This window comes from Aulonocara stuartgranti (assembly GCF_965226115.1).
Source record: "Aulonocara stuartgranti genome assembly, chromosome: 8".
In the NCBI taxonomy this organism is placed as follows: Eukaryota; Metazoa; Chordata; class Actinopteri; order Cichliformes; family Cichlidae; genus Aulonocara; species Aulonocara stuartgranti.
In genome coordinates, this window is record NC_138959.1 from 31,711,991 (window position 1) to 31,727,294 (window position 15,304).

Sequence of the window (15,304 nt, forward strand, 5' to 3'; positions counted from 1 at the left end):
TAGTCTGCTTATCCCGAGGTGGGAAACCAGGACAGTCCAACAACATCCACAGACTCAGTGGGACTCGCACCTCCAGCCCAGGAGTCCTGCCACCAAAGAGTCATGTAACTCGTCACAGACCTCGCCAATTAATATCAAATCAAATATCAGCTGGTTCAGTCCCAACTGATGGTCTCATTATTCAGGTTTCACACAACAAACGTCTCATGATGGGTAAAAACAACGAGCTCTCTCAAGACCTTTGCAAAACATGCTGGTGGCAGTGGTCACAGTAGAACTACTGAAGGTTCCAGCGCACTTTTGGTAAAGTGGAAAGAATATTATTTCACCATAAATGGGCCACGAGATTTCACACAGACCAGTGAAAAGAATTATCAGAAGAGTCAAGGCCCAGTTATGAAGAGCCACAGAAAGGCCTGGAATCAGCAGGTACGACTGTTTCAAAGAAAACAATATGTGTGCAAGAGCCACAGAAAAAAAGAGAAGCGTGAAGTGTGTTTAAAGTTTGCTGAACAAGTCTGTGAAACGCTGGCAGAATATTATCATCTGCATTCATAAAGTATCCACAGGCGTCTTTGCCTGCTCTCCTGTACACTCATGAGTTCACACCTACCTGCCCCTCTAACACCATCGTTACATTTGCTGATGATGCGACAATCATCAGTGGAGAAGACGGCGAACAGGCAGGAGGTTAAAAACCTGACAGGCTGCTGCAATGAACACAAGCGTCTGCTCAGCGCCATCAAAACTAAGGAGATGTGACCTCAGCAGAGGGAAACACGTTCCTCTCCACATCAAGCAGACTGTGTTCAGCGAGTGTCCTCGTTCCTGGGGACTCACGTAGCTGAGGACCTCTCATGGTCCAAAGTCAAAGACTCCACCTCAGGATGCTGAGGAGGAGGAGGAACCATCTGGAGAAGAAAGTCTTGGTGGCTTTTTTACCACAGCACCATAGTGTGTCCCCACCTACTGCTAACAGCTTGGTATGCTAACTGCTCGGTGGGTCATTAAGACAGTACAGAAGAATAGTGCCTGTCCCTTTCCTTCCCTGGAGGACATGGTCAGCACTCGCTGTCTCAGGAGAGCCAATCAAATCTCATCTCATCCTGGACAGCACCTGTTCAAGAAACAGGACAGCCAGGCTAAGAAAACAGCTTTTCCCCTGGACCATCGATCACTGAACACTAAGCTCAGTGAATGGACCGAGTGAGCCTCCCTCCTACCTGAGACACTCCTGTGTAACATTCAGTATAATGTTCACTAATGCTGCCAAATGTAAGCTTACATCTAATACAAAACACCAGCATAACACGGGACAATTACACCCTCCCTCCATGGCTGCTGCCATCCAACCAGTGCAATACTCCCCTGGTTAAATGGTAAATGGACTGGTTCTTATATAGCGCTTTTCTACTCTTCTGAGCACTCAAAGCGCTTTACACAACTTGTGCATTCACCCATTCGCACAAGCACATTTTTCTAGGTGCTTTCTAAGTAACATTCTCTCTCACACACACACACTCCAATGAATGCATCGGCGAGCAATTTGGGGTTAGTATCTTGCCCAAGGATATTTGGCATGCAGACTGGGGGAAGCCAGGAATTGAACCACCAACCTTCCGATCAGTAGACGACCCGCTCTACTGCCTGAGCTGCAGCCACCCTATTTTATTGCCATTTTATTCAGTTTGACGAATGAATGATGAGTGTAAGCAGGTAAGAATGTATGTAAGCTCTGCTCCAGTGTAATGCATAGGTACAACAATACGCTTTAACTTTAACATAGTTTGGTCACATAATTCAATTCAATTCAATAAAACTTTATTGATCCTGAAGGCTGACCCCGATGGAAATTGGGTTAAGGCTGCCGACCTTTGCCAGCGCCATCTTACCCTTCTGACCATACATACATGACACAAACATCACATGGGGAAGACAGGTCAGAGAGGTGTAACAATGGAAAATGCACCACATGAGGAAAGATAAGGAGAAAAAAATAACTCCCCCCAGACTGAGCTCCAACAGGGAGATCAGTTTGAGAACAGAAAAAAACACCTCTGCACATGAAAAAACTCTTAATACACGAAAGAAACACATGACAAGCAACAGGGATGGGTAAAGGGTGAGAGACAGCCAGTGTAGACAGTACATCCGGGCCTGCGTGCGCTGGTCTCCTTGATCCACCGTCAGCATCGGAGGGGAATAAGCGTCGAAGGCGTTTGGAGGGGGGAGGAGTGTACATCTGCATGTGTATATATATGTCTGTGTAAGCGTGTGCGTGTCCAGAGTTCAGCTGAGGCAGTGTCCTCCTCCCTGCCAGGCTAAGTAAACAGTCTTCCAGCCAACCCAGGTGGCCTTGCATGGAGTGGGAAGAACAGTCTAAACACAGTCGTTATCAGGGAGTTGTTGTTCGGCCCCAGCCTTGAGCCCACAGCTGGGGCCGAAGGGGTATCCGCATAAGTGATGGAAGTTTTTACTTTAGTGCGAACAGCTCATATGAATTTCAAAGCTGTTCTAACACTCCGACACTGGTCTCTCAATCTCCCATTGGAGAGCCGTGAGCTTCTCCATGATGTTATCAAACTTGCGCTCCGTGATGTTGTCATTCTTGTGCTCAGAGAGCCGATTCTGAGAACTCACGACTGTTAACTCAAAAGACACGACGTCGTAGTCTCACTCCAAGCGCTTTATTTGTTACGCCATTTTTCTCCACACCAACAACAACCCTTCGCAGGCAACAGTACTCTCGCAATATAACAGAAAATAACAAGTTAACAACGACCGCAGTGAGCTTCTCCAAGATGTGATCCAATTTGCACTCAGAAGTCTTATTCTGAGTATTCACAGCAGCCGTAAGCTTCTCCAAGATCTTATCCATGCTGCACTCAATGAGCTCATTTTGAGAAACTCACGCCTCTTCCCATCGTTTCAATCCCAGCGGGCAGCCTTGTGGGGGTTTGAACAGCTGGTTCCGCTTTCTTAATTCTTCGATAAGTCAGGGCCAAGCCAGCTCCGATCAGCCAGAACCCTGTTACCATGGTTCCGAATAGGTAGATATCTTCAGCACTCAGGCTCACCCGAGCCCAAACTTCTCGTTGAGAAAGGGGTGTCAATTGCATTCAGGGACCAGTTGATCAAATCCATAATTCCTCTTTTAGGTTTTAGAGAACAGACTGTGAGAGAGTGTTCCAGGGAAAAGTAATACAAAAAACACGAGACAAGACAAGGACATAAGAGGCTAAGCAGGGAAGCTAAGGGAGAGGAGGAGAGGAGAAAAGTGCGACCACCTTTGTTAAGAGCAAAACTCTTTGAATGCTGTAAACACACCGTGTTTGGGTGGCTTCATCCCAAAAACACCACAGCAACACTGAAGTCTGGAGGTGGGAGCATTATGATTTTGATGTTCCCAAAAAAATGTGTGATTGCTTAGAAAAGTTATGCATAAAAACTTTATAACAAGCTGCAAAAGGGACTGAGCCATTAAACATAACTCCAGGAAGGATGAATGGAGACATTGTTGATTAAAATCTGCTGCCATCTACCAGGATGATGAAGATGAAACAAGGATGGATGTTTCAGCAAGACCATGATCTCAAACACAGCCAATGGAAACCGTTGGTTTCAGAGAAATCAAGTAAAGCTGCTGGATCGGCCCAGCCAATCACCTGAGCCGAATCTGTGGGAAGGATCCACGGAGCATTCGGGATTTAGAGACTGTTTGTGTGGTGAGTGGGTCAAAGTCATGAGCAATGATGGGACTGGTTTCTCCATACAGAAGCTGCCATGAACTGTCATCACCAACATTTGTATAAAGTAATAAATAAATGTCTGTGTGTTTAATGTCCCTGTGTTACCGACATCTGGTGATAATTTCACATCAAAGCACCTTTAGAAATATATTTGCTTAGAGAACTGCTGACGTGTTCAATACATATTTTAAGGATGGGTATTGATAAGATTTTCACGATTCCGATTCCATTTTCGATTCTGTTTAACGATTCGATTCTTTATCGATTCTTTTTAAAAAAAGGAGAACACTAAGGTCGATTAGCTTAGAACTTTGTTTTATATCTTCTCTTTGAACAAGATAGAAATTTAGGAGTAACATGGCCTTACAAACCCAACAGTGAGATCTTAATGATCCACAGCCTACGGCTCTTCAATGGGGTGTCCCAGGGTCCCCAGGAAAAAAAATTGTAAATGTTCTTCTGTAGCAATAACAAAGTATAACATAAATTATTCTGTAGCAATTACACAAGAATATCCAGTAATGTCCCTGCCTACAATTAAACACATTCACTTACCGAAAATCGGGGGCATCTGCTGTGGCAAACGGGTGCAAGCCTTTGACCACAAACTGAGTCACTGTTCGGTGACATTCGTCTATCCTGGCCTGAAAGGAGACGCTGCCGGTAGACTGCAGCGAGAGCTGCCAGCATCTGAGCCAGACTCTGTCTGTCTCATCATGGTCACTAAATGCACAGTAATGGTTTTGTAATAAGGCAGATCGCGCTAACATAATATGCACTGTTGTTGATTATTTACCTGCCGCATTAACGGGAGAGGACGTGCAAACGTTACCGCTGCTGCTGGGTTGAGATTCACGAGTCCGGAGCGGAATTAAAAACACGACATTCATTTAAGGTCATCACGTGTTTTGTGAGCAAATGCTTTTGCATATTCGTAGTGTTTCCTCCCTTAAATGAAACATCCACTTTGCAAGTATTGCAAGTTGCCCTGTTGTCATCCGTTCTCGTAAAGTCTAACCAAACTTTTGAGCGTTTGAGCTGCTTACGCGCCATGTTTCCTGCCAGGTAAATGACGCTCCGCAACGTGGTGACGTCATTCGGGGCGACTGGAATCGATAAGGGAATCGTTTGCAAAAATGGCAAACACTTCCAAGGAACTGAAACAGTGGGAACCGGTTCTCAACAAGAACCGGTTTTCGATACCCATCCCTACTTATTTTACCTGCTATAAAATGAAAATGTTAATATGTGTGACATCTTTAAAATCAAAGCAGCACGAGCCTGTGAGGTACCCACCCACAAATAAGATGGTTATTTTCCCACCGGTAACGCAACTCAAGGACAAACTCCTGCCAGAGGTGTCCAACAGCCCGCAGCCCACCGTAGTAATAGTTGACCAGACACACACACAGAGCCAGACGGTAGGTCAGACTGTCACTGGGGGCTGACTTCAGCTGGTGGAAAAGGTTCTACAACGAGGGAAAAGACCAGCATGAAATCAAACAGCAGGACACCAAATTTAATACATTCTAATAAAAATCCTGACAAAGTACTGACAGCACTGAGCCTGTCTTCACTCTGAAACTTATATTGGACCTGACCTGAGTGTAACCTTGAGTGTGCGAGTGGTGAAGAGGCAAACATACATAATCAGAGGTTTTCTCTTGCTCCGATGTCCCACTGGAGTTGGACAGCTGAGTGTTATTCTTACAGTCAGACTTCTCCACAGCAGCATCTGGAAACAGATACTGAGACACAAACACAAATAAATAAGTCTGTCATTTAGAAACTCTGTTGTTTTCTAGATGTTAGAAGAATTAAACAAGTGCAGCTCACGTAGTCATCACTTCATGATAAAACACAGGATGCTGATCGCTCAGTGGCAAAAGCAGGATGTGACCAGAAATAGACAATAAAAATAAGAACGCTGCCTGATATCCTGTTTAAGATGACGCTCTTGTGCTTTACTGAGCTGCTGTCAGATGGGATCAATATCTGTGGCCAGCACTCTAAGACATAAATGCAATTACGGCTGTAGTTTGAAGATTCAAGGCTGTCTTAGCTCGAGCTGCTGAGTGTGACGGGCTCAACAGTAACCAGGAAGGAAAAACTGTTTGTGACAAGAAGCAGAGGAGCCACATCAGTACGAGTCAAACTACCACACGCTCCGAGGTCTCTGCTGCTCTGAATATCACGCTCACCGTCTCCTAACACGGGATCCACACCTCTTCTGTCAGAATCAGTTTCCTCATAAAATGAGCTGAAACCATTAAAACTCAGTCAAGTATTAGTCAACTCCGACTAGTTAATGCCTTTTAAACAGGTTACATGATTAACTCTTACCAGAAGGACAGAATTGAGTATCTCGGTGTTAAGGGGCGACTCATCGATGCGTCGATGGCGGCGAATGTGCTTCCGGGCACTGTGCACCATGTTGGAGACAGACAGTTTGGAAATGGGCACAGTTGCTGCTGGCTCGGTCAGCTTGGACAAAGCAGAGCTGATATCACTGTTTTCTACAGACGACAAACACATCCAAGAGTTTCTGTTCAATTGCTGAGGCCTGGGTCAGCACAGATGCCCAGATCTCCCAGTAAGCTACGCACGTTTCCAGAATGCAGTATGGTCACTCAACAAGTAAAGCCAGGAACCTGACCTTTGCCCTCATCTTCAGCGTATCCTCTTCCAGGAATCTCCTCTGTAGACTCAGTCCTACAGCAGAGTTTAAAGAGCTCTGTCACAGCCTCACCTACAGGGAACACAAACAGTTACTGACCTGATATTTTCTTATTCAAACTTTTCATGAAGCACACGCTTCAGCACAGCGAAGCAGGACAACATCTGTGTAACATTTTCTAAATCATGGACGTGGCAACAAAAGAAAAGTCCACTTTACATCACATGTAAAGTGCTTGGGGCTGTCATGAGAGGCGGGGCACACCCTGGACAGGTCGCCAGTCTGTCGCAGGGCAAACACAGAGACAGACATTCACACCGTGGGAAATTTAGGGCCCCAATGAACCTGTCCCCACTAACTGCATGACTTTGGACTGTGGGAGGAAGTAGGAGGCCCACACATAGAACAATGAGGAAAAAAAGACACTTTATTTGTCCTTCACTATGTTCTTTCTATCGGTAGCTTGATTACATCCGTCTTATCTGCTGCGTATCATTTGATGCATGAATTTTAGCTTAGAAATAGTTTCCTCTGTGCTGTTCGGACAAAAAACAAAGCCATAAAAAGTCTTCACACATCACACAACAATGTGTATGTTTGTAATGGATCCAAGTGTATTAGCAACCAGAAAAATACAACATTAAGGTCAGTGCACTTAATGCACTGACCTTAATGTAGTATGTAGTGGTGTGTTTGAAATCTGTACTGACTAGTAAAACCTCTGTGGTCTGCCCCAAAGCATCATGGTCTCTGTCCCTGAGTGTCCCACTGATCAGTTTAACTTACCCAGTAAACACTGAGGATTTTCAGCCGTCCTGACTCGAACTGACCAGTGAGGAGCTTGAAGAGGGTCGAGGTCACTGTTGGGTGATAACCAGAGTAAACAGTAGAGGAGAGTTTCTGATACACTTTTAGTTAAAGGGTTTTTATAAGTAATGAGTCATGTTTGATTACATGTGACGTAGTCCTTCACCAGTAATCAAGATAATTACACATGTAAGCATTTCCTTATGTCACACTCAGTTTGTCCCTTCATGCTTGTTAGACCTGTGCCAGCTCTGTTTGGGCCTTACAATCAAACCCATGTACGTTTACCCTTTTAATAAACTGCTCCACCCATTTCCTACTTTACGAGTGAAATATGAAGCAATGCAGTGTGTACACGGATGCAACACTCAGTGCTCAGCGCAGCGTTTTGTGTGCTATAGTGCAAGTGAACAGCTCACTCCCATCAAAGCTTTTCCATTGGATCGTTAACACAAACACCAAATGTCAGGAGGACATGCGCCTCAAACTGGAGTTGTCTTTCTAGCCCGGGTACCTCATCACTCAGTGTGGTGCACTTTAGCCCACGCTAGCATCAGCTGTGGTCACTGGCTGATTAGTGCTGGTTTCTATGGGCTCAGATTGTGGTCAATTGTACTTGCAAATCAAATGTGTAGTTGTGAGCTTTGTAACCTTGTAAGCCAGAATATCTGAAGATTTCATGTTTGTGCATCTACAGATGAGAATTTGTGTGTTTGTAAAAAATATTTACACGAGTTACAATTTTTTTTTTGTTAAGGTTGTCTTACAGACACAAAGCAACAAACTGTGTGTAAAACTCTGCGCTCAGGTTCCCTAGCAGTGTGTGAGTTTGAACTCACAAGTACAAAATATTTATGACCACAATTTGAGCCCATCGGTTTCCTCGTGGCTCAGCTGGTGACGCAGTTGCAGTGAGGCTGAGTGTTGCGAGGTAACAAAACGATCTAGCTGGTATATTGCAGCTGCTCTTAGTACAGTACACCAGAACACTGCACACACAGCCTTACCTGTACACGTCATTATCCACAACTATGCCTTCAGTAAGATGAGGCCAGGTTGTTGCGAGATGAAGTTCACTACAAAAGTGAAAAACAGAAACACAGTAACAGCAAACAAAGTAAGTCTTCCTCAGACCCACAGATAAGGATGATGATGAAGAGGCTCCAAGACCACGTGATAAGCAACAAAGCCGTCACACCGACTGCTCAGTGTGCAGAAAACATGTGACTGTAATTTTTAGAAAGTATCATCAGTTTTTACCTTATTGGCTCCTCACAGGCACCGAATGGAAACTTCCCAAACTCCACCCCCCCCACCTCGCCACCAAGGAGCGCATCAAAATCTGCAGGGAAAAACACAAAAAACTGAATAATCGTCCAAACAGCAAAGCAGGCAGTCTGTCACCAGAGCCCACCCAGGGCGTCCTCACAGTCAGGGAGTTCAGTAACACAACCAACCTCTGTTTGTGACACACACACGTAAAACATATTGAACGCATCACCAATTGTCTACATATATTTCTAAAGGTGATGTTCACATGAAATTCTCACTAGATGTTGGTAACAACCCATCCAATCCACACATGCAGAGAAACAACTTTAAATCAAACAATATAACAAATAAACTCGATGTATTGTGAGTTTTTCTACGTACGATGGTGAAAATTCAAAATCCTGCTCCTCACATACAAGGTCTTAAATAAGGCTTTGCCAACTCCAGGCCTCGAGGGCTGGTGTCCTGCAGGTTTTAGATCTCACCCTGGGTCTACACACCTGAATCAAAGGATTAGTTCATTACCAGGCCTCTGGAGAACTTCAAGACATGTTGAGGAGGTGATTTAGCCGTTTAAATCATCTGTGTTGGATCAAGGACACATCTAAAACCTGCAGGACACCGGCCCTCGAGGCCTGGAGTTCGATGCCTGTGTCTTAAATAATCAGGCCCCATCTTATCTTAATGACCTTGTAGTACCATATCACCCTATTAGAGCACTTCGCTCTCGCTCTGCAGGCCTACTTGTTGTTCCTAGAGTATTTAAAAGTAGAATGGGAGGCAGAGCCTTCAGTTTTCAGGCCCCTCTTCTGTGGAACCAGCTTCCAGTTTGGATTCAGGAGACAGACACTATCTCTACTTTCAAGATTAGGCTTCAAACTTTCCTTTTTGCTAAAGCATATAGTTAGGGCTGGACCAGGTGACCCTGAATCCTCCCTTAGTTATGCTGCAATAGACGTAGGCTGCCGGGGGATTCCCATGATGCACTGGGTGTTTCTTCTTCACTCACTATGTGTTAACAGACCTCTCTGCATTGAATCATACCTGTTATTAACCTCTGTCTCTCTTCCACAGCAGGTCTTTATCCTGTCTTCCTTCTCTCACCCCAACCAATCACAGCAGATGGCCCCGCCCCTCCCTGAGCCTGGTTCTGCTGGAGGTTTCTTCCTGTTAAAAGGGAGTTTTTCCTTCCCACTGTCCCCAAAGTGCTTGCTGATCGGGGGTCATATGATTGTTGGGTTTTTCTCTGTATCTATTATTGTACAATACTGTGCAATATAAAGCACCTTGAGGCGACTGTTGTTGTGATTTGGTGCTGTATAAATAAAACTGAACTGAACTGAACAGGTAAAAATATGGCGACATCAGGAGTTTCAGACGGTGAGAGAATGAATCTCGCTGCAAAAGTAACGATGTTTTGAACCCTGCATGTCAACGTCTCCCTGCACACCAAGCAAACATTAAATAAACTGTTTTATAGTCACTGTCTCGACTTGTTTCTGTAATTTGATGTCATCCATTTTTTTTATTTTTGTCATTTTTATAGGAACAACAGAGCAGCTTTTTCATTTCAGTCGTTTTATTTTGACTCATGATTCTTTTCTTGACGTCGTTTTTTGTTGCTGTGATCTTTTGATGTTAAAGTCTAGTGTTGACCACAGAAAGAGACTTACTGTGATTATACTGTAATCTGTGAAAATCCTCTGTGTGCAGCTGATGGTTAAAAGAAAACATTTCAGTTCATTCAGATCATTTTTATGTTGACAATAGAAAACCATCCTGAATGGTCGGTTTGAATAAGTGCAAATTTAGATCCTATATGGTTGAAAATAACTTAAACATATCGTGATTTATTTCGTGTTTTGTGATATAGCAAAAAAATATTGTGATATTACATTTTGCTCATATCACCCAGCGCTACCATAGATGTCCGTACATGACATCTAACAATGAAGAATGACACGGGGGAAATGTATTGGACAGAAAGAAAGGTGCAAAAAGACACATTTATGAGTAATTACAGAGCAATCCTGCCACTTAGTGCAAATTAATATCAGCCGGTTCAGTCCCAACTATGGCCTCATTAGCCAGGTTTCACACAAGAAGCGTCTCATGATGGGTAAAACCAACAAGCTCTCTCAAGACCTTTGCACACTTAAGACTGATGGCATCGGCTACAGAAGAACTTCTAAGTTACTGAAGGTTCCAGTGAGCACTGTTGGGGCCATAAACCTGGCGTTGCCCCTGCAGGGTTTTTATTTATTTACGATAAACCAGCCACGACCAAGCGCTCCCCACACGATTTCAGACAGACGAGTGAAAAGACTTATCAGAAGAACGACCTGGAACCAGCAGGTACAATCGTTCCACAGGAAATAACAACATGACCTGCATCACACACACGCCTCCTAAAAGCCACTGGCAGGGTTTCTGGATGTCAGCCACTTGCTGACATGTATTTAAAAAAATTTAATAATTTCTTAATAATAATATTACATTTTTTTTATTTGTGTATTAATACCATAACATGTACTGCCTACCTGGAGGCTGCTGTGGCCATGAATACTGCTGCCAGTCTTGGAGCACGTAGGTGAAGCGAATGGCGATGTTGACTGGAGGCAGAGGGAACAGGGAACAACCCTGATGACAACAGGAAGACATCAGCTCATGTTTATGGTAACAAGCTGCAGCATTAATCTCTCTGTACAGGCGTGGATTACACCTCGTCATTGTCGGCTGTTTCTGGGAACATACTGAACACATTTAACCCTCATGTGTGGATGATGACAACATCAATCAGGATTTTTATTCTTCTTTAGGAATGAATATAAGATTTTTGAACTTCATTTTTTAAATGTCCACTTAGGTGGACAACATCGGTTTTGACTTATGAAGGGTATGGAGACATCAGTGTGTAGTGTTTCTGTGCAAGTTTACCATCAACATCAACACAAATACAAGAAAACAGCCTTTGAATAGCTGCAGACCACTGTGCATGAAAGGGTTAAACAACGTGATGTCTGGGAATCCATTGTGTTTCCAGGAATAGGAATAAACAAAGTTCAAACAAACTGATCATTAAACCAACATCCACTTCCTAACAGTCTTTATTTTATTCACAAATTAATTTCACAAAAATCCAGAAACCGAATTTACACAGAATTAGACGTCTTCTTCTTCCTCTTCTGTTTTCCCAATGTTCACATAACTAAGCAGTGTGCTGTACTGTTATCAACCTGCTCTTTGACAAACTATTACAAGAATATATTCCTATTATAAGATAAGATGTTTGTGTTATTTTCAAGTTGAATACAGTTTTTGTGTGACTGTCAGAGCACAGCAGGAGGAGGAGGAGGAGAGACTGTACATGAGCAGGAAAAACCAGATGAATAAATGTTTTAGAAAATACATTTACATGCACTTCGTGGATGCTTTTATGATTATTAGTTGCATTTAACAGGATTCACATCGTCCTAAAATGGTCTGGAACAGGATGCTGAGGTGATACTTGTAGAACATGGGTACATGACGCTCTGTGGCTGTACAATTTTAATTTTTCTTTATTAAAAACAAACAAACAACCTTGAAATATGATCCATATAAAGATGTTTGTTCCAGAGCACTTACTATCTTAGATTTGAAGATGTCGAGCAGGCCGGACAGGTGGTTGTACTGCACGGGCGCTCGACGCAGGTGAACGATCTCAAAGTCGGTGCGCACGCCTGGTCCTTTGCACTCTCCGGCATACATCCGCCTCCACTTCTGCTGGATCTGCACAAACATCGGCACCTGACTGAACACAAGATAAACAGCAGAAGGCATTACTAGCAGGATCTCTGGTACACGCCCGACATCCAGCTTCAGTTTCTCTCAACCAGCAACAATCCAGCTAAACTAAACAGTCCGACTGAAACACAGAGCAACAAGCTGCAGAACTGCATTGTACTGGCATGTATGTCAGCACTGTCACTGCACGGACCGCTGAGTGCTACACAGACTGGTTTTAATATGTTGTGTTCATTGGCGTAATCTGGGGCTGCAGCAATTCATCACTTCTAAAAAAAATCCTCCAAACCAATTCTTTGCTGCGATGCTGCGATGCTGCGATGCAGCGTGCTCTGTAGCACAGACTTGTTCAACGATGTAAACGTGTGTGAGGGATAGGTCAGTAGGTAGAGTGGCTGCCCCGGGATCAGAAGGTTGGGGGTTTGAATCAAGTGAAAAGCTAAGCTGAGGTACCCCTGAGCAAGGTCCCTACACACTCCCCAGGCGCTGCATTGGGTGAATGGGTTAAATGCAGAGTTATTTCGCTACGGCCTACGGGGACTAACACATATACATTATTCAGCCACATTTGTGAGTATAAACAGCCATGCAAACCAAACTTATTTAGGAGCAGCATGTGAATAAAAGGTCTGACAACATTAAGCCCACACATCCCCAGTGTTAAACAAAAACACTGATAACACAGCAGCAGTGATGATGACGCTGCAGTTTGACGTGGAGCTGAAGTTTACACACTGACAGGAGCAAAGAGGCGTTACTGAGACGGTGAGCTCAGGTAAAGTGAAAGAAAACTTCTTTCAGCAGCGCTGCTCTCGTGATCATCATTAAAACCTTTATTCTGAAAGAGCTCGTCCTCCATCACAGCAGGAAAGCTACAGAAGTCAGGCTACATTCAAATATGTTGATGAACTATTCATTTAGTCTGATACCATGTTTACATGTCACAGCCTGCAACCGTCGCATTTTACCTGCAGCAAACAGGGGTGAGTCTAAAGGGGGGGCATGGGGTGGATGAGACCATGTTAATTTAAAGGCTTTTTAACATTTTTCAGATTGATAGTGAAATAATATAAAAAATAAAAGCCAATCTAAATGTAAAACTCTTCTTCCAGTAGAATAACAATAATAATAATAAATTGTATTTATAAAGCGCCCTTCAAGACACCAAAGGACACTGTACAATAGATAAAAACACATAACAGAACACTGACACAATGAAGAGCAATAAAAACAAAAGTAAGAGATAAAATGAACAAACAGTGGATTCACAGTGAACATGCAGATTTGAACAGATGGGTTTTGAGTTGAGATTTGAACTGGGGGAGAACCAGTGTTTCTTATATGTGGGAGCAGAGAGCTCCACAGCCTGGGAGCAGAGCAGGTGAAAGCTCTGCTTCCCATGGTGCTGAGGCGGAAGGGAAGCACAGAAAGCTGGATAGAAGAAGAAGATCGAAGTGAGCGGGCAGAACAGGTAGTGCTGAACAGGTCAGAAAGGTAAGGAGGAGCGAGGTTATGAATGGCCTTGAAGGTGAGCAGAAGTTTGTATATTATCTGGAACTCCACTGGGAGCCAGTGAAGTTCCTGAAGAACAGGTGATGTGCTGGTAGGAGGGGGTTCTGGTGATAATGCGAGCAGCAGAGTTCTGAACCAGTTGAAGCTTATGGAGGGATTTATGGGGGAGACCATGCAAAAGAGAATTGCAGTAGTCAATACAGGAGGTAACGAGACTGTGGACAAGAATGGACGAAGACTGGGTGGAGAGAGAAGGACGTAATCTGTTAACGCTGCATACCCCACCTCTGGCGCCGGTGCCCACCTCTCAACTTTAAATCCATGTAGACATTGAGGGTTCTCGGGAGGGGCCGTGCTAACACCTGCTGCTCTCTGGCAGCAGCACCATGCTCTCCCATGTTTTAAATGCACCTTAGAACAACACGCAGCAACACTACACATGAGCGAGAGGAGGGAGGTTTGGGGTCTTCACACACCCCCGTTCTCTGCTGGCCATCGGGGCCTCTTCCTGGGCAAAGGGGGCCCTCGGGCCTGCGGCTCGGTTCACTCTGGCACAGCTGGCTGCCGGCAGAGCCGGTGGGCACGCCACTGCAGCCCCCTCTGGCTTCTGCTCCGTGGCTACTGGGGTGACCCCTCGTCTGGGGCTCTCCTCAGCTCTTCCCAGGAGGGTGGCACGGATGCCCCTCCGGTGGTCCTCCTTGGGCTCTCACACTCTGGGGCCTCTGGATGTCTGGAGCCTGGATCTCCTCCATGCCTGCTTCATGCCCTGGAGAATGGGCTATGGCTCTCTACATCCTCTTGCAGACCGTTACATGGAGAAACCTTTTGAATACAAGCGCGCTGATCCACACAGGTGTGCACACGGGTGTTCACTGTTCATAGACATAAACTACACCTTTATTGGTGCTATTTCCAAGCACATTGTGCGCTGTCTGTCCTGCGTGCTGCACAACAACATTCAATATTTAGTATTTACTGCTGTTTACACTTAGCTAGATTAATGCGATGGTGTTGTGTTTAGTATGTTGCTTTGTTTTTTTTGCTTGTTTTCTTTTCTTTTTCTCTCAACAGGTGATCCAGAAGATTTTTTTCTCTTCTTTCTCTTTTTAAGTGCCCTCTCTCACTGTCCCTCTCCCCTTCTGTTTTTCTTTTCCTTCCTCTTTCTTTCTCCCTTTCCTATCCCTCAGTCATGTCTGTCCCGTCTGTAACAACTGAAAATAAAATAAAATAAATAATAACAACAACAAAGGTCGATCAAATGGACCAGTACGGCAATGCCACGATGATCCATTTGGCAAAGTAAATCCATTGGGTCTCCTTGTTGGTCTTCAGACAACAATTCTGACGGCTAAAGAACCAAATGGGACAGGCAAAAAAAAAAATGCTGCATAGATGGAAACAGGCAGAATAGGTGAAATTATTGATGTGAGATTTATAGGAAAGTGAACTGTCTAGGATGACACCAAAGCTCTTAACCTGAGGAGAAGGGAAAACTGTGGCG

General features: G+C 44.3%; 1 protein-coding gene across 6 annotated transcripts in view; it reads right to left on the minus strand.

Annotated features, from left to right (window-relative positions):
• rab3gap1 (RAB3 GTPase activating protein subunit 1) overlaps positions 1-15,304 on the minus strand; it is a 62,216-nt gene that overhangs the window by 21,463 nt on the left and 25,449 nt on the right. For all 6 annotated transcript variants that reach the window (XM_082545415.1, XM_082545416.1, XM_082545420.1 and 3 more), the window contains 9 exons: positions 12,133-12,298; positions 11,046-11,145; positions 8,494-8,575; positions 8,241-8,309; positions 7,213-7,286; positions 6,406-6,498; positions 6,093-6,265; positions 5,396-5,497; positions 5,046-5,218 (listed from right to left, as the gene is read on the minus strand). In XM_082545415.1, the coding sequence (XP_082401541.1) occupies positions 5,046-5,218; positions 5,396-5,497; positions 6,093-6,265; positions 6,406-6,498; positions 7,213-7,286; positions 8,241-8,309; positions 8,494-8,575; positions 11,046-11,145; positions 12,133-12,298 (1,032 nt within the window). The remainder of the gene's footprint in view (positions 1-5,045; positions 5,219-5,395; positions 5,498-6,092; positions 6,266-6,405; positions 6,499-7,212; positions 7,287-8,240; positions 8,310-8,493; positions 8,576-11,045; positions 11,146-12,132; positions 12,299-15,304) is intronic.